Source organism: Aulostomus chinensis, chromosome 8 (genome assembly GCF_037954235.1).
Source record: "Aulostomus chinensis isolate RoL2024-O1b breed Wild chromosome 8, RoL_Achi_v1.0, whole genome shotgun sequence".
Taxonomy (NCBI): domain Eukaryota; kingdom Metazoa; phylum Chordata; class Actinopteri; order Syngnathiformes; family Aulostomidae; genus Aulostomus; species Aulostomus chinensis.
The window spans coordinates 30,354,840-30,377,173 of record NC_141327.1 but is presented as its reverse complement, the minus strand read 5'-3'; the positions used below and the strand labels follow the sequence as shown (position 1 = coordinate 30,377,173).

Here is a 22,334-nt window from a genome sequence, read left to right as displayed (position 1 = left end):
CCGCTACATGTGTGTCTATGTGTGAGTCAGAATGTCAGCTGATGAAGACGGAGCGACCCAAGCCCAACACCTTCATCATCCGCTGCCTGCAGTGGACCACCGTCATAGAGAGGACTTTCCACGTCGACACACCTGACGAGAGGTGAGTCGTGGTTCCCCTCCTTGGTTTTTACCCTCTTGTAAGTTTATTTGGTTATATTGTATTGGCAATATTTGACTACAGGTTTATCAGAGCAGAACAATTTTGGCAGAATGATGGTGTGCTAACCTGACGTCTGAAGGAACTAAAGTCAACTTAAGTGACTAATCAACAGTGTCTGAAGTCGTTCTTTGTCCTCCCTGAAAGGAGCATCAACAATCATTGGAAGTAACAGACTCTTCAAAACGTTGAATACTGGTTGTCTGCCGGTAGTGTGGAGATATTCACCAATGGAACACGTCTCAGCCCACTAACGCTGGGCTGTGTGTTTGTTACCACAGAAGAAGGATGAACCTATTAAATATCACACAAATCGATCTTCACATCAGCAGATAGTCAGTTTCTCCTCATTGGGCACGAGAAAAAAGCAAAGAGAATGTATTTGTGTCGGATATTTTCCTGCACAGGCAGAGCCAGAGTGCTTCAGCGGCCAACAAACACAGCAACATAGTGAGCAAAAAACAATGCTGACTTCTCTCAACAGTGCGAAGTGAGAAGAAAGACAGGAAGTGGGGGTGTGGGTCTGAGGCTGGAGCAGGTTTGAACAGCTTCGTCCAAAACACAACATGATGGATTCACACGTTCCCACCAACATCCTCAGTGAGGCGGTGCAGTGTGAGGGTCCGCAGGAGCCTGAGCCCTCACTCAGCATCGCCTTCTCACGTTGAGCAGGAAACCTTCAACTTCGACTTGATCCTGAACAAATGATCGTTTCAATATTCTTGTTTGTCTCTGAGTGGAAAGGACAAAAATATCTAAAGTAACTTTCATGTGGTTTTGATGCCATGTGACATGTTGTGTCACTTTAAATCTGACTTTAGAGGCTGAAGATGAGTTTAGTGACAGTTCAGGTTCTAGTTTAGCCTCCAACCACTGTGATGTCATGTACCGAAACTTTTGCTAAGAATTCTAACGAGACTTGATTTCCTGTCGGCCCGCAGGGACGAGTGGGCTGAGGCCATCCAGATGGTCGCAGAATCGCTGGCCAAGCAGGAGGAGGAGGGCATCCTGTGCAGCCCCACCTCCCAGATCGAGAACGTCAATGAGGAGGAGATGGACACCTCCATCAGCCACTATAAGAGAAAGGTAACACTCTGTATCCATAGAAACAAAATTCCTGACGACCCCTCGTGTTAAAGGTGTATTTTTCTTTCTCAGGCTCATCATCAAGCCTAACGTTCTACTTCTGTTTGCTAGGATACATTTATGAGATTTAATGCTCAAAAACACCGTTTTTCTTACATTGTCCATTGCTGCTCCTCTAGTCACCATTTGTATGAAACACTCCAGTCCTGTCAATTTAAGCTCCGCCTCCTGGTGGCCCATTCTGTTCTGATTGGTTGGTTCACAGCATGCATTGACAGATCAAGACTCACTGGCTGCTATTTTATCATAAACATCAGCACAAAGCTTCTCTCATGGGAGACCAGAAATTGGAGCCACATTATCGACAAGGCCAGCCTGTAGGGGGCGCCTTGTCCAGAAGTTCAGGTTAAGTTTCTGTAGGAGAGATTAATTTCCTGAAACGAAGACTTCAGGACATGCGGGTCCACCGACGCCACACAGAGACGTGAGGACGGGAGTTGATTGTCTGGTTTCTCTGTGTTTTTGTCCAGACAATGAATGACTTTGACTATCTGAAGCTTCTGGGCAAAGGCACTTTTGGGAAAGTCATTCTGGTGAGAGAGAAGGCCAGCGGCACCTACTACGCCATGAAGATCCTGAAGAAGGAAGTCATCATAGCCAAGGTCCCAATACCTTTGTCTCATTGGACGAGTGAAGATCAGCTGTTAATTATTTGTGGAATCACACAACAACGTTTCTGATGCCTCTTTTTTTCTGCTTGTCACAGGATGAAGTTGCTCACACACTCACAGAAAGTAGGGTATTAAAAAACACCCGGCATCCGTTCCTGACGGTGAGTATCACAGAGGGACGCTTCCATGGGCAGGAGCTAACGAGAGAATAATTCTCTTCCTACTTATGATTCTGAAGTACCGCGCTGAGGAAAGACCCCTGAGCGCCTGCTGAGTTCTCAACGGTGTTCATGTATTGTGTTGCAGTCTCTGAAGTACTCTTTCCAGACCAAGGATCGGCTGTGCTTCGTCATGGAGTACGTCAATGGAGGCGAGGTGAGAAGCCCCGCCCACCTACTTCTGATGCTGGAGAACTAGAAGTCACACATTATCCACCATTAACTCACAGCACCATCCACGTCAATAGATAGAAATTTTCAATCTTGTCTGAATGCCATCGCTTCGCCCTCGTCTCTCTCCGCAGTTGTTTTTCCACTTGTCAAGAGAACGAGTTTTTTCGGAGGATCGCACCCGTTTCTACGGTGCCGAGATCGTCTCTGCTCTGGACTACCTGCATTCAGCCAAGATCGTCTACCGTGATCTGAAGGTAACCCGCTGGGCCTGACTGAGTTCACAGCTGTTGCTGATGTTCTTGGGTCACGCTGTTCTCTTGTCATCAGCTGGAGAACCTCATGTTGGACAAAGACGGCCACATCAAGATCACAGACTTTGGCCTCTGTAAAGAAGGCATCACTGACACTGCCACCATGAAGACCTTCTGCGGAACACCGGAGTACCTGGCTCCTGAGGTCAGAGGTCACACTGATTCAGATTTAGCAGTCCATCACACATAGCGACTGAACAACCACCAGAAGTAAAGAACTGAGACTTGAGAAAGTCAACGTCTCCTCATTTTAAACTGATGTTTCATCACCAATGTTACACACATCCCTTGTTATTTTAATGTAGGCTAAAATGGAGCTATGCTAACACTTCTCACCCATTACCATTAATTGTGCTAAGCTAACTAGCCTGGGTGTCAGCTCCCTCGAGGAGCGTCTCTGTGATAACTGTCAGCAACCTTCTGGTGTGTTGTCAGGTGTTGGAGGACAACGACTACGGGCGGGCGGTGGACTGGTGGGGTTTAGGTGTGGTGACTTACGAGATGATGTGCGGCCGCCTGCCATTCTACAACCAGGACCACGAAAAGCTGTTTGAGCTCATCCTGATGGAAGAGATCAAGTTCCCACGAACCCTGTCGGCCGACGCCAAGTCACTGCTGTCAGGCCTGCTCATCAAGGACCCCAACAAACGGTGCTCACACACAAAGGCCATTTTTGACTGAGAGGGAGTTGGGCTGTCAGGAATGGGACCCTGTTGGGTCCATAGAAACATGACTCCTACTACTGTCAGGCAGAACCTCCCTCCTAGTAGAGCAGGAGTTGAACCTCCCTCCTGGTAGAGCAGGTGTAGAACCTCCCTCCTGGTAGAGTAGAAGTAGAACCTGCCTCCTAGCAGAGCAGGAGTAGAACCTCCCTCCTAGCAGAGCAGAAGTAGAACCTGCCTCCTAGCAGAGCAGGAGTAGAACCTCCCTCCTAGCAGAGCAGAAGTAGAACCTCCCTCCTAGTAGAGCAGAAGTAGAACCTGCCTCCTAGTAGAGCAGGAGTAGAACCTCCCTCCTAGCAGAGTAGAAGTAGAACCTCCCTCCTAGCAGAGCAGAAGTAGAACCTCCCTCCTAGTAGAGCAGGTGTAGAACCTGCCTCCTAGTAGAGCAGGTGTAGAACCTGCCTCCTAGTAGAGCAGGTGTAGAACCTGCCTCCTAGTAGAGCAGGTGTAGAACCTGCCTCCTAGCAGAGCAGAAGAAGAACCTCCCTCCTAGTAGAGCAGGTGTAGAACCTCCCTCCTTCAACGAACCAGCACATCTGAGACAGCAGAAATGAGAACCTTCCTTTACCAGCAGGAAGGTGGAGCAGATCCAGGATCAGTGGGGACGGATGTCTGCGTTAACCTGCTAGAGAGAGAGAGAGAGACGGAGGACAGGGACAGAGTCAAAGATGGAGGAGAGACAGAGAAGAGGGGGGCAGAGAAAGAAAGGAGGGAGAGAGAATGACAGACAAAGACAGGACAAGACGGGAGGAGAAAGATGAGCAGAGAGAAAGACAGCAGGATGGAGGACAGGAGAGTGAAGACAACAGCTAGCAAGCTTCCAATATTCACGTCCCCCAGCGACTGAAGCATCAAGTTCAGCAGGATGAACATGAAAGTACGAGTACTGATACTAGTACTAACACATGCTGATGCCGATGCTAGTGCTACCAGTACCGGCACTACCAGTGGTGGTGATGCTACGTACACTTAGGCAGCCTCTTCAGTGGCTGCTGTTGAATCCTGGCTGTGAGGATCCTGGGTGGGGAAAAAAATCAGGCTACCGCAGCTCAGACGGTGAACTCGTTCACCCCAGTGAGTTATTTTGAGATCAGTAGCAGGTGGATATTCTGGTTCCATTGATGGAGACTTTGGGAGAGAGCGGCGTTTGATGTCTGACTTCACTATCTTCTTCCCTGACAGGCTGGGCGGCGGGCCGGATGACGCGAAGGAGATCATGCGACACAGTTTCTTTGGTACAATCGACTGGCAGGACGTCTACGACAAGAAGGTGAGAGAACGATTGAGCTGCCAGGCGTCATCCTGACTTCAATAGTCACGTATTCTAACAGTGTTCTGAGATATTCTGGGATCAGGGTTACCTCATTTATTGAAAAGCCCGGCCAGGATGTCAACTCCAAAATAGACCAGAGACGAAAGAATTACCTCATCTCGGTTTGCTTTACCCAGAAGGGTGGAGTCAAGAACCAGAAACCGAACCTCACCAGGTGGTGAAGTCGTGGTCAGAGTTCTGTCGTGTCGCAGTTCCTGCTGCTGATGAGAGAAGAACTCCATTCAGACAACAGGTGTTTTAAGGGTTGCTATGCTAGCGCGTCGTCTGATGGAACGACGGACAGTTCGGCTCCATGTCGTTATTTCGGGATTAATTTGGACCGTTTTTGAAATCATAGTCAGAACCAGCTGGGCCTCAGTTCCATCTGAACCTCCTGTGGTGATGGAACCACGGGCTCAGCTGTGGTTTTTTCAGTCATGGTTGACGAGGGGAGTAGGCAAAGCAGCCCTGATGGACAGGTTGGTGACCGCTGGTCCGGACACTCGCCGTACTCACCTATCAATGGTCTCTTCCAGCTGGTCCCACCCTTCCAGCCCCAGGTGACCTCAGAGACAGACACACGCTACTTTGACGAGGAGTTCACAGCACAGACCATCACCATCACCCCACCAGAGAAATGTATGTAAATCAGTGGCTGCGACACCGCCGAGCGTGACACGAAGCAGAAAAAGTCAAATGCTTCTGGTTTTGTTTTTCAGACGACGAAGACGGGATGGATGCAGCAGACAACGAGCGACGGCCTCATTTCCCACAGTTCTCCTACTCGGCCAGTGGGCGGGAGTGAGCGCTCCAGCCGGGCCAACCAGTATCGTCCCCATTCGTGGCCATTTTGAGGAAAACACGTAGCCATTTTAGGAAAAAGATACCAGTCTCCCCTCTTTTTCTCCTTCTCTGCCTCCTCGTGGATTCAGGAGAAGTCTTTTTAGGGACTTTAAAAGAGGTTTTTGCACAGTGGGATAGACTCCAGCCGGTCTCCCCACACTAAAAATAAGTCTCCTACATTTTCAGCGTTATTTCCTGCAGAAGGCAATGTTTTTGTTATTTATTTTTCTCTCTGTCAGTATTAAGTTAACTCGGGTAACGTTCTTTGTTCTTCATTTAGTTGTTTCTGCCCTTTTTTCTTCTTCTTCTTTTGACTTTTTGCACTTGGTTTGGAAGAGCCGTTTTAGGGAACAAAAAACCAAAAATGTTGCCTTACGTGTGCAGATGTTTCGTATCATACCGACAGGGTGTTCTGTTCTTGTTTGGGGAGGGGGCGGGTGGTTTTCGGGTTGTGAGGGTCATTCTTTGTTGAGAATAAGTGCATGGCTCGTGGTTCACTTAAAAGAGAAAAACTACAAAAAAAATCTTTCTCATACATTTGCCATGGCAGCGCACATTCCCCAAACCTGGCAAAGAGCATCACGCAGCAGAGGATCCCGGATGGACGACTGTCTCCTTCCTCGCATCGTTGCAGTGTTCGCTCATATTTTTGAACCCATGTCTTTTTCTTCCACTTTCCTTTTAAGGTCTTTTTTTCTTTGTGGAAACAGGAAACACTAAACTGCCAGAAACTGCACAGTTCACTCAGGCGCCACAGAGCACAACCGCATTCAAACTCAGCTAATCGCTCCAGCTGTCCTCCGCCGCCGCCGGGGGAACCTTCACCGCCTCACCGCTTCTCCTCCTCACCTCCTCTTCTGTTTCCTCATCGTAGCTGTAGGACTAGTGGGACGGATGTTTACACAGGGAAACATGGCTTGATGTATGTATGTCATGTATGTACTGTACATACACACACACACACACACACACACACACACACGCGCGCGCGCGAGTCCTCCTTTCTGATCAGACTGAAGTCGGCAGTTGACTCCAAACTGAATCAAACATGGCGGCTTCTCACTGTTAATCAGGTGACAGCAGCGTGACGTGAATGAGTTGACAGTGTGAGCTGGGATCTATGATCCATGGCGCTGTTGCGTGCCTCATCTCGTGGCTTCGTCCTGCGTGAGGGTCGGGTTCACTGCGGCTCTCCTCGTCGAGTCCAACAGAATCATGTAACGGGACCTCTGGGGCGCCGCTGGACGAGCACGCCGCTCTTTTAACGTCCGTTTGGCCCAAACCAAACTGCTTTAGGACCTCCAGTTCAGCTGCTTGAGAAAGAGCCCTCAGGTCATTCAAAGATGAATCTGAGTAATTAGACGTTTTGAAATCAATCTATATTCATAACCTTTGTCACTAAATGAGTCCGAATCTGTTTTATGAACACTGATGTGAAGCAAACGTCCAGCAACTCTGATTCAGGCTTCATTTTCTGTCACTCAGCCGAGGTGTGTTACTGCCCTCTGCTGGTCAATCGCTGCTCTCCATTTTCAGGCCAAACCCAAGCTGGCGTCAAGGAGCGGGGATTATTTGCATTCATTTTTGAACACGTTATTTGTTCTCAAATTAAACAATCAAGATTGATCAGTTCGTCTGCCAGCAGTGATGGCCTCCAGCGGCTGAAAGCAGAAGGTGTTTCTGGGAGAAAAGGCTCGGCTCGGTTCCGGCGGTCCAGACCTCTAAATCGGACCCATCGTGACATCTGAAATACGATGGATCGAGGCAGCTGAACAGATGAATCATCAACCGATCAGGGCGGGGCTAACTAATCGAGAGAATAAACGACGCGGCCCGTTTTAGCGTTAAGCACAACCTCCTGGAAACTGTTTTGTAAAAGGCATGACAGGTGGACGTCATGTGACCGACCACCTCGTGTTTGTGTCTGAACCAACAGTGATTTGTTCAACCTGTCCTTTGAGGAGAAAGGGGCGTGGCTTAAGTATGATGGCAGTGACACTTGGTTCAAAACATCTATGGTGGCGATGCTGCTGTAGGATCAGATGCATCAGAACGCCACTGAAGACTTGTGTCCATGGAAACCTTGTTTTCACTACCAACTGACAGCAGCGTCTACCTCAGTTCATTGATTTGATTGGTTGAAGTGGCCCATGATAGACAGAAGGTTCAGCTAATCACCTGCCAGGTATTTTTGTGTGTCCATCCTTTTCCAAACAGTTTCTGTGGGCAACTTTTCATTTTTACAGATCAGGAATCATGAAATACTGACAAGATGCTGAACTGAAAGTTTAGAAAGTTTTCGTTATCACCTCTGGTGGGAATATTGAGGGAGTTTCAAAATAAAAGCATGAAATCGGAAGGAAGTGGCATCAAGTTTATTCAGTTCCCTGATGAATCAGCATGCATTGCCCTCTAGTGGTGGCTTAAGGTACATGGCATCTCACCAGGGAAAATGTCTGTCTAATGTTTTATTTTGGGGGACGAGTTTGTTCTGATATCAGCTGATGCTGCCTGAGCTTCCTCAGGTCCACTGGGTTTGTTTCACATGAAGGATCTGATGCCCGCGTGTGTCGGTCAGAGAATAATGTGACGTGAGAACCTGGCCAGTTTGATTTGGGCCTGCAGAACACTGCCAACACACACCCCCCCTCAGGGCTCCTGCACATGTCCTGAGAGGTTGAGAGCATGCAGACTGTGACTCACAGGTTCTTTTATCTGTAAGTGTTTTCTGACGCCGCGTCTCTAAAGAGGCCAGAAACATATCAGAGGCGTGCAGTCCAGCCGGGACTCGTGAAGGGTTTGTGTGTTCTAACTGTGTAGGAACCCTGAGAGACACCAACATTGATAAAACAGAGCAAGTGGAGCTTCTCATCCAGAGAAGTATTCTCTCTCTCTCTCTCTCTCTCTCTCACACACACAGATATGCAAAGACTGTTTTCACCTGGTAAATCAGAGTCAGAACCCCAGTCAGAGAGTGTAATGCAGCTTCCAGCTCCAGACGCAGGACTCCTGTCCCATCTGTTCTGTCAGTATTACCAGATGATTCACACACACACACACACACACACACGTTTTAAATCAGAAATGAGGGTATCAGTAAATCACTAATCATGTCACAGATGGAGAAACTGAGCCGTGAGACACTCGTGTATGAAGACTGTCCACCTTCTTCATGTAAATATGCAAAATGCCTTTTTTGTGGCATCTTGGAGTTTTTTTTGTGTGATTGTGCTTCAAGCTTGCTGAAAACACAAAACCACCACAAAACTGCATTTAAAGAGAGTTTTAAAGAAGGAAAAAAATAAATAAATCAAAGACTGGACCTTTCTGTCGGTTTTTAATTTCTTGATGCGCCACTGACTTTGTCCACGGAGGATGTTTCCATGGAGACCGACCCCTCTCTCCTGCCTTCCCTCCATCGCCGTGGTCCCCGCAAACCATCGACTCCGGACATCTGACTGTAACTGTGGAGTCTGCACTGTCGTTCTGTCACTCTTTGAAAAAGAAGGGGTGGGGCCACTGCTGATGTGTCATCAGGTTGCTCCACCCATTATCCCTGGCTCCTCCTCTTTTGTACCATAGTACTTGTTTCTGTATGTTGGTCATCCTAGGCTGTGTTACCTGTATGTTGTTCAGTCGATGAAAAGGCGCCTGGTGAGAGTCGCTGAAGGGGGATGATGGATGCATTAACTGACGTCTTTCTTTTTTTAATGTTTTGTTTGTTTTTGGATTGTTTGCTTGTTTGTTTTCTTACCAAAACATTAGGGCAAGAACCCAGTAGTGGACTTGCGTTGCCGTGGTAGTATTTATTTTGAATTAAATTAAAAGAAATACATTTCAGGGTTACTGCTGTCACGCCTCTTTATTTGATGTGTTCTCAACAGCTGAGCTCTTTCATTCAACAGTCTTGAACACAGGAGCAAGCGCGTTCGTCCACATTCCTTGAAAATGCTTGAACACTGGTGAGAATTTCCAGGTTTGGAAGGTTCTTGAAACTAATTGCCCACCTGTCACTGGGCGTCATGATTTGGAGGAAAGATCCAATTTAGCATCATAAGAAGGAATGTGAAGTTTTCCATTATTACTCTCATGACGTGACGTGTGGAAGCAGGTGGACGATGTGAGGCTCCGTCTGGGGGGTCGTCAAGTCCTGAGTTTACGGTGTCGTTGCAAACACCCGTGGCCTCCAGAACCTTCACCACGCAAACATTCGATGTCATCCTTCTGACCACACAGAGAACTCGGGTCTGAGACACTGAGTCGTGCTGAATGGCCATCTTGATGCGATCCAACCGAAAATTTGAGTTCCAGGATTAAACGTGAACATGGCAGACGTGTGGCCCGCAGGCTGCGGGACCCCCCCTCACCAGAGTGATGTCTCAGGCCCAGACATTCTGGATACGCTGGGTGCCACACAAGATGAGGGACGGCTGGTAGAACCCTTGAATTCCTAGCAGAGATCAGGGGAGCAGGGCAGCGCTCACTCTGGTATGGCAGGAGGCCAGTCCACGTCGACAGACTGAAAACAGACCCAGCATGAAGGATCAAGAACAGAAACTCAACATGGCCGACTGATCGGTCCACGATCCACGCAAAGCAGGGCAGGTTCTCCAGACACAACCTGTCATTTAGCAAAGTCTTGCAGTTCAGAAAAAACATTAAAGTACGACTCTCTGGTCGATGGAAACCTTCCTACCTACCAAGTCCTCACTCCTAGAACGTTCTGAGAACGTCACCCCTGAGGTTCCCCTCAAGGTTGTTCCCCTGGAACCTTCCCAGTTCTTCACAGGATACAACAGAGAAGTCCAGGGGAAGGTGGTGCCCTCTGGGTCATTACACCACATCCCCAGAACATTTCTGCACTGTCAGGACAAAGTTCTTTACAGGGAAGAAGGAGGTGATGATCTGGGAATGTTTGGGGGGTTATTTAGGGACATTTCCTCTCCGTCTGCTGAGTGGCAGGACAGAGACTTCCTAAGTAGGAGGATTTTGTGGTTCGACGTAGGTTCTTGTCTTACCTTCCAAGAGTGTCTGTGCCATTTCAAGTAACATTAAAAGCAACAGCAGACCGAGAGGGAACGTCCTATATAAGTTCTCCAAAAGGTTCTGACGAACTGCACAAGACAAGATTCTCTACAGCGAGAGGGACGTCGCTCAGCTGCTGGATTTAAGGCGGAGGTTTTGTGTGTGACTGACCTCCACGTCCAGCTCCAGGATGTCCGTGTCCGTCTTCAGCAGCTCACACATGTTGGGTTTAGTGCGACCAAAGTCTCCGTGGACGAACTCTTTGATGTAGCTGTCAGCTGACGTTCAGGAGAACAAGAACAACAGACTGGAAGTTCCAAATTGCTGCCATGCAAGTGCTGCCTTCAGGTACCATCTCCTGCCGTAAAGCCTCCAGAGCGCCATGTTCGTGGTGCCACTTTTGACAAAACCAAATAAGGACATTTCCTTTAAGGACATTTCAGCAACTTTCAGGCTTTTTGTCTGGAGCCAGATCACGTTAGCTAGGCTAATGCTAATGTGCACCCTAGCATGAATACATGCTAGGTTTGTTTTAGGTGGCATGCCCCACTAAGGCCCCCATGCAGAGGACAAATGGTTCTAATAGAAGCAACAGCGCGGTCTTCCTCATCTGGTCACATCTGTGGGGTGAACAGAGAACAATGGCAAACACTGAAGCTGTGATGGCAGGATACGTCCCAGCCTGAGTCTTCAGTCCCAGGTAGAAATGATGAGGGTCCAGGAAGCGGGTGGTCATGCTGTGGATGACTCGCTGTCGGACTGCCAGCGCCCGGCGGTGCAGGACTCTCAGAGGAGTCTTCTGGTCCAGAGTCAGGTCCTGATGGGACAAAGAAACTGTTTCTAAAGCCCTGGGTTCTAAACTCAAAATACCAGGGGCTGCTGATCCTCAGTATGTCGACATTCAGACATGTTGGTGAGTTGATGAGCAACACCAGTGGGAACAAACAGAAAAGACATGGCTTCTTCATTGCGCACACAGGTGCACACACACACACACACACACACACACACCTTGATGTTGTCAATGAAGGCAATGTCGTCCTTCTGGATGGGTTTCTGCGTCCACACCAACGCTGTGTACGATTTGGTCTTGTCCTCCTCGCCCTCCTTCATCCGACTCATGGCCTCTCTTCAGGTGAGGACACACAACTCAGATTAATAATAAAACAAATGAGACTGAAATTTTGAGATAAGAAATAATGACTGAATTTTTAAATAGTCAACATTGGGTGATAAAAAGTCACCATTGTGACTTTCAAATTGTACTTTTTAACTTATAATTCCAGTTTTCTAATCATTTGGACCTTCTCATAATGATCTAACCTTTTTTGTGTAAAGGGCAGAGACGCACATTCATAGATATTTGTGTTGCTGGAGTGAGAGAACGCTCTAATCAGAAAGATGCTTGGATCAGATAAAGAACAGGTTGGGTCTGGAGCAGACAAGCAGTTGAACTGTGTTTCTTACCTGGAAACAATCTGCAGGTCTCTCACCTTGATTTTGTCTGACGACTCGTTGATGGTCTGAAACAAGAGGAGCATCAGCATCAACAAATAAAACAGTTTACAGCTGAGTTTGTCAGTAAGATCGTGAGATTCTGTTTCATGGGAGGAATGTTGAAGATCGGCCATTCTGACTGTGTAGAGGAAAAGTTGCCTGTGTCACTGTTAGAGTCCACCACGTGTAACCTCGGCGGGGCTAACTGGGACTTCTGAGGTGCTACAGCGACTACGTTTGTGCTGCGGTTCAGTCAGAACCTGCATCTACAGATTGTTTCAGATTCCTGGGGAACTTTAACGTCCCCAAGTTAGGAAAGAAAAACAGACTTGCTGTGGAAAAATAGTGACCTGATGTGTGATTTGCCTTTGGTCTGGAATGATGACGTGGCCAGTGTAGCCGCTCCAGGCCAGTGCAATGATTAGGAACTGTTACACAGGGCGCTAGCGCGTTACACAGGTGCTCTACATGGGGCGGTAGCATGTTACACAGAGTGGTAGCACGTTACACAGGGTGGTAGCACGTTACACGGGGTGGTAGCACGTTACACAGGGTGGTAGCACGTTACACAGGGTGGGAGCTCGTTACACAGGGTGGTACCACGTTACACAGGCCGTTAGCGCGTTACACAGGACGGCGGGGCAGTGGAAAAGCAACCAAACGCAGCACTCATGAATGGGAGCAGCACCTGCTGCAGCTGCTTCATCTCCTCTCCGCTTAGATGGGATCTGTGAGGATTCACCAGCTCCATTGCAAACGGTCGACCTGAAAGAGCAGCAGAGCTTCGTTCTGGACATGTCAGGTGACACGAGGTGAAGCTTCAGAACTAATTTGCGTCTCACCATTTCCAAGAGTCCTCACGTCCACGTCCTCCCTGCCAGATGAGGAGAAATTAAATCCTGAAACCAAACAAAGGAGGGAGATGATGGTGGCCGTGGTGACAACTCCGTTTTAAGCTGCTGCCCGACTTCAGACTCACCGCTAGCTCTGAAGCCCGACAGGACGGGTGCTGCAATGAGCTCCTCCACAGACGACTCCATCTTCCTCTCTCCATCGATCACCCAGGGCGTCTGAGGAAGACTGCGGCAGAACTTGTTGTACCTGCCTGGACATCAGGAGAGAGGCAGGTGAAGGTTAAAGGACAAATCTGAGCCAAAATACTCTCACACTCCCTTCATTTACCTGCAACAAAGACAGACACATGGAGACACTGGACGTCCCGGGAGGTGCAGCTGGTGCTGGGACGCGATGGTGGGCATGAGAAGTGTCTGGGGAGACAAACCAGACACTTACCAATTCAGACAGCAGCTACAAGAACACACCCATGCAGCAGATACTTACTTCAGGAACTTGGCATCACTGATCTTGTCCAGCGCTTTGACCACGGCCATCCTGGTAAACGCCACCTGTTTACAAAGGAAATGAGATTTATAGAATTACAGAGTGGGTATTGAAGGATCCCACAGCACAACAGATGTACTGAGGTTCAGTTTTATGGGACATCAAACATCTTCTCTGGCGCGTTTCTGCTCCTCCAGTTTATTGATGCATCTGTCGACCTGACAGAAGAACATTTAGTTTCACATTTCCTCACCTGCTTGTTCTTGGTGGGTTTGAAGCAGTCGGGACAAGTTGACGCACTGTGGAGAACAAGAGCATCATGTTAGCACCCACTTGTCCCAAGTTCGGGGTCAGCTGAGACGCGACCTCAACTCCGCTCAGCGAGAAGCAGTTGAACACGCCAGAATGACAGGAAGTCTCAAACACCAGCAAATACACTTGGTCTGAAAAGGCTTTTGTCTGCATATCAGGAGTTGTCACAGGCATCACTTGAACCCAAGGACGGTGTTGAGAATCAGGGGTCAAAGGTTGCGGTGACTGGTTTTAGATCACAATTCAAGAATTGATGTGCTGATTGTCACCACGTTTGACTCACATGTCTGTCAAAGGTCACTTGATCATTATTGGAGAGGTTGCTCATGCCTTCCATGATACACTTTTTTAACAAGAAGGAAAACTAAAGAAAGCCTCTGACAGTTTAGGACTCACAGGAAATGACAGTTGCTGTCTGTCTCTGGGTGAGTGAACTCCACACTGACCTCAAACGCACTCTGAAAACAAAAACACACATCAGGACAGAAGTGGAATGTTGAGACAGGCTCCGATATCACGAGGAACACTTCCTCCCTTCAGCAGTTCACATTCCAATATGTTAAATCATATCTTCACATCAGTGGATGAACCCTGCTCCTGAAGGGAGACCTCATGTGCTTGTTGTCTTGTCGGACCCATCAATGTTGCCACAGTGTCAGACTCTCGTGTTCACGAGTACAAAGCCCCACACACTGAGGTTTATGTGTTTGGAAGTAGAAAGTTCCAGGAGGAGCGACAGCGAGAGGAGCAGCAGCCTGAAGATCTGCGAGGTGTCTGAGGTCAAAGGTGTCTAGAGGAGTCCAGGATCAGTTACAGAGACCCAACAGGAGGAGAACAGACCCCCTTATCTGACTTTACTCCTCTTTATGGATGTCACCTACCTTCGCTACCACAGCAATTCCGCCCAGCTCCTTAGCGATCAGACCCTGCATGATCCACTTGAAGGCTTCCTTCACCTGGATCACATCGTCCCTGCTGAGAACGGTGCTCTTCTCCCTGAAGGAGCCAACAAGCCCGAGTTAAACAGAACTTCTGATCCACCAGACACCTGGTCTGGCCACTCTGGGATTTTCAAAACTTTCCAGGTGAAACAAAATAGTTTTACCTGAATTCATTCTTCACATGAAGCCAACAGGAGCGCTGAGGAGTTAAAGAACGTGACCTCAGTGTCAGCACATCGTCATAAAGTCCTACCAGTACCACTGAGGAAGCTTTGTGAGGTTTTCAGGCAAAAATGAAAACGAAGAATGAGGGTTGTTGCATTTACAGTGAAAAACAAGATCCTTCACTTCTCCACCTCTTCTTCAGAAATTAATTGAAAGAAGTGAACCACTTTAATGGAAATTCACCTGTCGATCAACTGGTCTTCATGCTGCAACTTGTGTTTGTTTTTGTCACTTGCTGGATCAAATGATGGGTTGTTTAAAGACCACGCCCACTTTGAGTGAAAGTCTCTTCCTGTCCATCGCCCCCAGAACCAGACAAGAAGACAGAGACCCTCCTAAACTGAGCCCAAGCTGGTTAGCTTAGCCCAGTGGGTGGGCGTGAGCGTGTTCCTTTAATTATGCTAATTGATTTGAAGTGATCGTCAAAACAAAGGCTTGAGCCTCCTGAACTTGAGATTCACTCACTCACTCACACACACACACACACACACACACACACACACACACACACACACACCTACCTCGCGGACACACAGCTGAGCAGGCAGAGAGACTGACAGCACCAAGGTGTCAAACTCGTAGTTTCCTTTCTTCACCGCATCGGCGATCTGTGAAAACATCACAACACTGGATAAGAAACACGCCAGCAGTCACCTGATCACAACGGCGCTTACGTAACAATGGTGGGTCACAGGCATCTCGAACGAATGACCCACAGGAACATTTCCAAGAAAATGAGACAAATACCCACCAGGACTCGAGGTCGCTATGATGAGCAGACGCATACAAGCTCGATGTTTACGCATCGGTTCGTTCATCTTTTAACCAGGCTTTGTCAGTCTCATCGCGAAGCCCGGACAAGACAGCGACATCACGGCAAAAATCAACTTACACACACAACGCCAGAAAAAAACGCAGAGTAACTGATAAACGGGTCAAATGAGTACGAACACATAAACACAACAGAATACGGTGCGATGTGAGCGTTGGAACACGTCTGTGTGTATCAACGTTTTCTCACCCTGACGGCCTGAGACACGTCGCAGAGGTCCTGAAGGATCCCCAAACACAACACGCACACACATGGTCCTGCTGCTGCGTCGGTCACACTGAGCTCCAGTTTAGCCTTTTTATTTGGTGGGTCTTCTGATGCTTCTGATTCTGCTGCATCATGGGATTTGTTGTCTTTGTCAGTTGATTCTGGTCCTGCTGAATCTTGATTGTTTCCTGTATCTCGCAGGAACGTTTGAAGCTCTTCCAGTGTGTCCTGTGTGAGATGAAAGATGACACGGTGCAGACGATCAGTAAGTAACAGGACACTCTTCTCACTGGTTGGTGCAGTTAACCTGGAGCTTCAGATTGTCCCAGTGTCCTGAATGCAGCATCTGTCCTACCTTTTGGGACTGTCTGTAGGAGGCTGGAACGCTCACGCAGCAGAATCTGAGGATGCAGCGAGCGCAGCAACCGGCCGTCAGCAGCTTCCGAACAATAGGTGTGTCCTTCTCCTTCAGGGGCAGCATGACCTCAGGCTGCAGGAGGAGCCAGACAGTCAGTACACACACACAGGGCCCAGGACAGCTCATCGTTTACGTCCCTGATCTGATGCAGTCATCAACAATTCAGCTTCATCAAAACAAAGCCTGCTGGGTTAAAGACTGATGGACCAACGTGAGGGTGAATCACAACTTCGGCTATGAAGGAGCTTTGTGTGATGCAAAGATGATGTGGGTTTTTTCCCACCATCTTACTAGCTACACAACATTGCCACACCAATTGTGTAATCTTGTGAGGAGTGTGTGGCCTCACACTCTCATCCAACAACAGGAGATTCACAGATTCAGCATAGCAGTCGATATTTGCCTTGTTGACTGCATCCGTAGAGACGACCGGCGGCACGCCAGACGTTGACCTGTGGAAGTGTTTCAGTGCATGAAGGCCTGGAAGACTTTTGCAAGTCATTATTTTAAAAGCAAAAATATCATTATTTTTGTCACTTCATCCCAGTGACAGCTTTGAAACGTCCCAGAACCATCATTGGTGATTAATTCCAGACAAGTCAATCGGACAATCTGTAGTACATCATGTGGACTCATGAGGCTCGTGTGAGTCATGTTCATTTTTCATTTACACATTAAGAAGTCAAACACGACTGAAGCGATACCTAAACTTGAGAATATCTTCTAGGAAATACGACGAAGCAACTTTAATTTACAACACTGCATGTATTGTTCCCGCTTGATTAAAATGCTGCTACTTCGACTTTCCGGATAACTAGTTTGATAGCAAGTTTGGAGGGGAACACTCCGCTCACGAGTACGACTGCCTCAGCATGACTGAGCTAAAGCTAGCTAGCTAGCACGGCGGCTAGCCGGTGAGCAAATGTAATAATGGAGGGATGCGATTGCACTCATTGACTTACAGCAAACGCATGAAATAACAAAACCTAACACACACGCGTGCACACACACCGATGAATAATGACACGACTGTCGCTAATTGTTAATGTTATCATCCTAACCTGATTCCGGCCGTGTCGCCTCTGACAGACCCGGTAAATCAACTCGGATCACTTCGTTTTTAATGTGTGTGTGATAATTTAGGGTTAAGAGAAACGACACAAAGCACAGCCACTTATTCTTTATCAAATTAAAAAAAACTAAAACTTTACACAAAAAAACCCATTTTGAATCAACTTGTTGAAAACAGATGCTGACATCTCGGCAATCAACTGCTACTGTCTGCATACGTCATCATCAAGCGCCCTCTTCTCTGCTTCAACTGGCGGCCCTAGAAGGTGCTGGAAACAGGCCGGCTGTAGAGATTCTAATCCGAATCCATCCGGTGCCGACACACGGTGTTTGGACCTCGGAACTCACTCGTCCCTGTCTGGAATCTCCTCTGAACATCTCCCGCTGATTCTACACCCGCGATGCCCGAAGCGATGGCGGCACCGAAAGCCTCAAACGGAGGAAAAAACAAAGGAGGGGCGTATGTGGACCGCGACAAGCCGGCCCAGATTCGGTTCAGTAACATTTCTGCTGCAAAAGGTAGCTAAAATATCATTGAATAATGACATCAGTGAACTGTTGGAAGTTTTAATATCCTGCATGGCGACTAAAGACGTGAAAAACTCAACTGTAAATCCGGCAGCAACAGATGCAGTTTGTAGTCTTAAATGTGGTTTGGGTCCTGCGTGTGTGACGCTCGTGACTCAGCACAGCCTTCTGTATTTGATCAATGAAATGCAGCCCAATTATTGTGACCTCAGGTAGAATGATTTTTAAATTATTGTTGTGACTGTGGCATGTAAATGCAAACATCTGTCAGTGGTCCTGCTGCTGTGATGCAGGTTGAGTTGATCTGCTACTGAGCTGATGAATCATTGTGTGATTGACAGCTGTTGCAGACGCCATCAGAACAAGCCTGGGGCCCAAAGGCATGGATAAGATGGTAAGTGAAAACAGCCGAGCCTCTCCGCTATCACCCAAAACCTCAGTGATACTCCTGGTTTTAAGACGAGTCTGTGCTTTACTTTTGTTAAAGATCCAAGATGAGAAAGGCGACGTGACCATTACCAACGATGGGGCCACCATTCTGAAGCAGATGCAGGTCCTCCACCCTGCTGCCAAGATGGTAGGTTCCACCAGAGAGGATCGAATGCATGTTCACCCCACTGCATCCATAACACGCACGCTCCTTTTCAAAGCTCACGTTGTCCCAAGATATTTTCTGATGATGCCTTTGGCAAATTTGAACATGAAATATTCCTGTTTTCTTTAACTTTCAGCTGGTGGAACTTTCTAAAGCCCAGGACATCGAGGCTGGTGACGGCACCACATCCGTCGTGGTGATCGCTGGAGCGCTGCTTGATGCCTGCTCGAAACTGCTCCAGAAAGGTCAGACCTCAGAAAACTGAAAAAATTATTGGCAAATGTGGGATGGAAAAATTGTTTGTTTTTGATGAGTCACAACCAGGAGCAATTAAATATCAATTATGTAAAATGGAGTGAGAGCAGCAGGGTGGTGCAGTGGTCCTCACGGTGGCCCCCCAGCAAGAAGGTTGTGGGTGGAGCCCCGGCTGCAGCACGGGGTCTTTCTGGGTGAGTCTCCATGTTCTCCCTGTTCCTGCTGGGTTCTCTCTGGTACTCCAGCTTCCTCCACAGTCCAAAGACATCAAGAGGGACCAGGTTAATCCAGACTCTAGATTGACCGTAGGCGTGGCTGGGAGAGCCAATGGTTGTCTGTCTCTATGTGTTGGCCCTGCCATGGACTGGTGACCTGTCCAGGGGGAAGGCTGCTGGGATAGGCTCCACCCCCACCACCCTCAACAGGAGAGGATGGAGGGAGTGAAACAGAAAATCTCCACAGCTGCTCTTAAATCAGTTGTCTTCTCTCTCATGGTAACTCCCTGTCCTGTCAGGAATCCATCCCACCATCATCTCTGAGTCCTTCCAGAAGGCGGTGGACAAGGGTGTGGAGGTGCTGACTGGCATGAGCCGGCCTGTGCAGCTGAGCGACCGCGAGACGCTGCTCAACAGCGCCACCACCTCGCTGTGCTCCAAGGTGGTGTCGCAGTATTCCAGCCTGCTGGCACCAATGAGTGTGGACGCCGTGATGCGAGTCATCGACCCCGCTACTGCCACCAGCGTCGACTTACAGGACATTAAAGTTATCAAGAAGCTCGGGTGAGTGCCGGCACTGGAACAAACCCCCCACTTAGATCAGACCAGGCTCCTCGTTGTGCACAACGAGGAGCCTGGTCTGGGATCAGATGGGGCTTCAGCTCCTCAATCTTGTCCAAGTGTGGTACGCTGGGGTCCTCGAACCAGTGGGGGGCCACACATGCTCCGCCCAGATCAACAAAGGAAATTCTATGTGATGGAACACAAGATTTTCACCTACTTGTAACTGAGTGACCTGTAAAAAATCATGACCAGTTCTCACAGAAAAAGGTTTCTGTTTGTGTGTTTCTCAGCGGGACCATTGATGACTGTGAGCTGGTGGACGGGCTGGTGCTGACTCAGAAGGTGGCCAATACCGGCGTGAGCCGTGTGGAGAAGGCCAAGATTGGCCTGATCCAGTTCTGCCTGTCGCCTCCCAAAACTGATGTGAGTCACTTCATAGCAGGATCTTCAGCTCGTGCACCCTGTCTGATCCTAATAGTTCTCAGTGTTTCTCATCCAATCCGCTTGTCTCTCCTGACCTGCAGATGGACAACCAGGTCGTGGTGTCAGACTACGCCCAGATGGACCGTGTTCTGCGGGAGGAACGTGCTTACATCCTCAACTTGGTCAAACAGATAAAGAAGGCCGGCTGCAACGTTCTGCTCATCCAGAAGTCCATCCTCAGGTGCGAGCAGCAGGAGAGCAGCACATTTGTCTCCAACCACGGTTGCTGTGTTTGATGTTCATGATAAAATGGTCCTGTGACAGAGACGCTCTGAGCGACCTCGCCCTGCACTTCCTCAACAAGATGAAGATCATGGTGGTGAAAGACATTGAGAGGGAGGACATCGAGTTCATCTGCAAGGTGAAAACCAGCAGAGGGACACACCTCTGGCCTCCACGCTGACGAGCCCGTCTGGTCACTGCTCTGTTGTTGGCCTTTGTAGACGTTAACTACAGTTCAGTCAGCTGAAGCTGGTCAGCTCTTGGAGCAGCTCAGCTTGATGAGTCTAACAGTCAACGTCTCTGCTCCAGACTATCGGCACCAAGCCCATCGCTCACATCGACCACTTCACTCCAGAGATGCTGGGCACGGCGGAGCTGGCGGAGGAGGTCAACCTCGATGGCTCTGGCAAGCTGATCAAGGTTTGCAGATTTGTGGCGCCGATGTTGAAGAAGTTTTCTGTCATAGATTCATAATTCAGATTAAATTATATTATATAAATAAAGATTAAAATGTTGGGGGGGGGCAACAACTACAGAGCAAAGTAGCAGCTCTCCAGTTTTAACGTTGGTGGTCACAGATCACTGGATGCACCAGTCCCGGGAAGACGGTGAGCATCGTGGTCCGGGGGTCCAACAAGCTGGTGATCGAGGAGGCGGAGCGCTCCATCCACGATGCTCTGTGTGTCATCCGCTGCCTGGTCAAGAAAAGGTAGGAACCAGCACACTACTGCCCCCCGAGGCCACAACAGAGACTTGCTGACCACTGACTGCAGCCCCCACTCTTGTTTCGTACCATCACTCTGCACTAACGCTGCCATGTCTCACTCTCAGGGCTCTGATAGCCGGCGGTGGTGCTCCAGAGATCGAGCTCGCGGTGCGTTTGGCAGAGTACTCGCGTACCCTGGGTGGTATGGAGGCCTACTGTGTGCGGGCGTTCGGTGATGCGCTGGAGGTGATCCCCTCCACGCTGGCTGAGAACGCTGGCTTGAACCCCATCTGCACTGTGACGGAGCTCCGCAACAGACATGCACAGGGAGACAAGATGGCTGGCATCAACGTCCGCAAGGTTGGTCTCCTCCTCGCTGCCTCACCCCTCCATGTCCCTGAGGTGACAGTGAGGAAAGAAAATGAAAAACGGCTATTTTATATCAGTCCTTTATCAAACAAGAAGTTAGAAATATTCTGTCAGCAGGTATTTTTGTTGTTAAAATGTTTCTACACTGGAGTGAAATGAAGCGTGTGTGTGGCAGGGTGGCATCTCCAACATCCTGGAGGAGCTCGTGGTCCAGCCTTTACTGGTCTCCCTCAGTGCACTCACCCTCGCCACGGAGACGGTCCGCAGCATCCTCAAGATCGATGACGTGGTATGACTTCACCTGTCGAACCTTTGCGTCAGTTTAAATTATTGTCAAGAACTAAGAAGGAATCTAAGTCCAGTGTACAGAGAAGCTCTTGGTTCGGTTCCCAGGACCTTTGTCCATAAAACTGTAGTCTGCGTTGTGAGGATCTGTCAGAATTTCTCCCGGTCTCCGGATGAGTGACCGGAAAGAATCCTGTCGGTCAGCATTCCGCCCATCGCGGTTGTGCTGAGTGATTCTTCGAGCAGTGGACAGGATGTCAACCAGCAGAAGAAACCTGACACTGAGCCATGTTTCCTCCTGCGTTCTGGAGTTTCGTGTTGAAGTGAATTTAGAAAAATCTTAATTTTGAGGATTGAATGGAAATGCTTCAACTGAGTCCGACTGGTGGTGCTTGGTTCTGACAGAGAATGTTGTGGTGGTGTTGCAGGTGAACGCCCGATAGGTTGTTGTGGTCGATGGAGTCGTGTCACTGAGCGCGCTCACACAGCGAGGGACCAGGAAGCTCCTCCAGCAGCACTCTTCAGACGGCTGGACTTGTTACGTCACATAAATTAATAAAGTTTGAGCTTGTTCATTTTTTGTTGACACTCCAGCTGTTGCCTTTGTGTTTCCTTGCTGTCTCATTGTGAGGTTAAACCTCAGGTTAGTGGCCCTCCCAAGGGTCATGAATTATTTCATGGAGGAAGGAGACATGAACGTGGAAAAG

At 48.7% G+C, this 22,334-nt stretch overlaps 3 protein-coding genes across 10 annotated transcripts in view; 2 read left to right on the top strand and 1 right to left on the bottom strand.

Annotated features, from left to right (window-relative positions):
• The window catches only part of akt3b (v-akt murine thymoma viral oncogene homolog 3b), a 24,861-nt gene extending 15,485 nt beyond the window's left edge, over nucleotides 1–9,376 (top strand). For 2 of the 4 annotated variants that reach the window (XM_086212401.1, XM_086212402.1), the window contains exons 4-14: nucleotides 31–142; nucleotides 1,141–1,285; nucleotides 1,816–1,947; nucleotides 2,052–2,117; nucleotides 2,263–2,331; nucleotides 2,480–2,602; nucleotides 2,676–2,804; nucleotides 3,095–3,309; nucleotides 4,564–4,651; nucleotides 5,230–5,332; nucleotides 5,413–9,376. In XM_086212401.1, the coding sequence (XP_086068527.1) occupies nucleotides 31–142; nucleotides 1,141–1,285; nucleotides 1,816–1,947; nucleotides 2,052–2,117; nucleotides 2,263–2,331; nucleotides 2,480–2,602; nucleotides 2,676–2,804; nucleotides 3,095–3,309; nucleotides 4,564–4,651; nucleotides 5,230–5,332; nucleotides 5,413–5,498 (1,268 nt within the window). In that variant the 3' untranslated portion in view covers nucleotides 5,499–9,376. The remainder of the gene's footprint in view (nucleotides 1–30; nucleotides 143–1,140; nucleotides 1,286–1,815; nucleotides 1,948–2,051; nucleotides 2,118–2,262; nucleotides 2,332–2,479; nucleotides 2,603–2,675; nucleotides 2,805–3,094; nucleotides 3,310–4,563; nucleotides 4,652–5,229; nucleotides 5,333–5,412) is intronic. The other 2 variants (XR_015117669.1, XR_015117668.1) reach the window with 2 other exon arrangements.
• On the bottom strand, nucleotides 9,372–21,328 carry pus10 (pseudouridine synthase 10). 5 transcript variants are annotated; one of them, XM_086212396.1, is made up of 19 exons: nucleotides 17,297–17,378; nucleotides 16,738–16,786; nucleotides 16,272–16,406; nucleotides 15,899–16,144; nucleotides 15,399–15,485; nucleotides 14,817–14,851; nucleotides 14,593–14,707; nucleotides 14,108–14,169; nucleotides 13,653–13,698; nucleotides 13,400–13,464; nucleotides 13,241–13,326; nucleotides 13,038–13,163; nucleotides 12,901–12,957; nucleotides 12,747–12,823; nucleotides 12,029–12,084; nucleotides 11,573–11,690; nucleotides 11,236–11,378; nucleotides 10,733–10,832; nucleotides 9,372–10,055 (listed from the first exon to the last, which is right to left on the bottom strand). In XM_086212396.1, exons 1-19 carry the CDS (start codon nucleotides 17,305–17,307, stop codon nucleotides 10,017–10,019), a joined length of 1,653 nt encoding a protein of 550 aa, XP_086068522.1. In that variant the 5' UTR covers nucleotides 17,308–17,378; the 3' UTR covers nucleotides 9,372–10,016. The 5 variants fall into 5 exon arrangements, with proteins under 5 accessions (XP_086068522.1, XP_086068525.1, XP_086068523.1 ...); XM_086212399.1 differs by lacking the exons at nucleotides 16,738–16,786; nucleotides 17,297–17,378 and adding an exon at nucleotides 18,014–21,328; XM_086212397.1 differs by lacking the exons at nucleotides 16,738–16,786; nucleotides 17,297–17,378 and adding an exon at nucleotides 17,396–17,908.
• cct4 (chaperonin containing TCP1, subunit 4 (delta)) lies at nucleotides 17,629–22,220 on the top strand. Its single transcript, XM_086212400.1, has 13 exons — nucleotides 17,629–17,924; nucleotides 18,275–18,327; nucleotides 18,421–18,510; nucleotides 18,665–18,773; nucleotides 19,298–19,562; nucleotides 19,853–19,985; nucleotides 20,087–20,226; nucleotides 20,310–20,406; nucleotides 20,577–20,687; nucleotides 20,846–20,976; nucleotides 21,099–21,333; nucleotides 21,518–21,631; nucleotides 22,056–22,220. Exons 1-13 carry the CDS (start codon nucleotides 17,807–17,809, stop codon nucleotides 22,068–22,070), a joined length of 1,611 nt encoding a protein of 536 aa, XP_086068526.1. The 5' UTR covers nucleotides 17,629–17,806; the 3' UTR covers nucleotides 22,071–22,220.
• Nucleotides 22,221–22,334: the final 114 nt, after the last annotated feature.

Coding starts and splice junctions, on each gene's coding strand:
- pus10 (XM_086212396.1), bottom strand. Junction 14,708..14,816: donor CATGTGAAGAATGAATTCAG/GTAAAACTATTT, acceptor TGGCTCCTTCAG/GGAGAAGAGCACCGTTCTCA. Junction 10,056..10,732: donor TCCTGGAGCTGGACGTGGAG/GTCAGTCACACA, acceptor GTCTGTTTTCAG/TCTGTCGACGTGGACTGGCC.
- cct4 (XM_086212400.1), top strand. CDS start 17,807: ATGCCCGAAGCGATGGCGGCACCGAAAGCCTCAAACGGAGGAAAAAAC. Junction 17,925..18,274: donor TAACATTTCTGCTGCAAAAG/GTAGCTAAAATA, acceptor TGTGATTGACAG/CTGTTGCAGACGCCATCAGA. Junction 20,977..21,098: donor CGCTGCCTGGTCAAGAAAAG/GTAGGAACCAGC, acceptor TCTCACTCTCAG/GGCTCTGATAGCCGGCGGTG.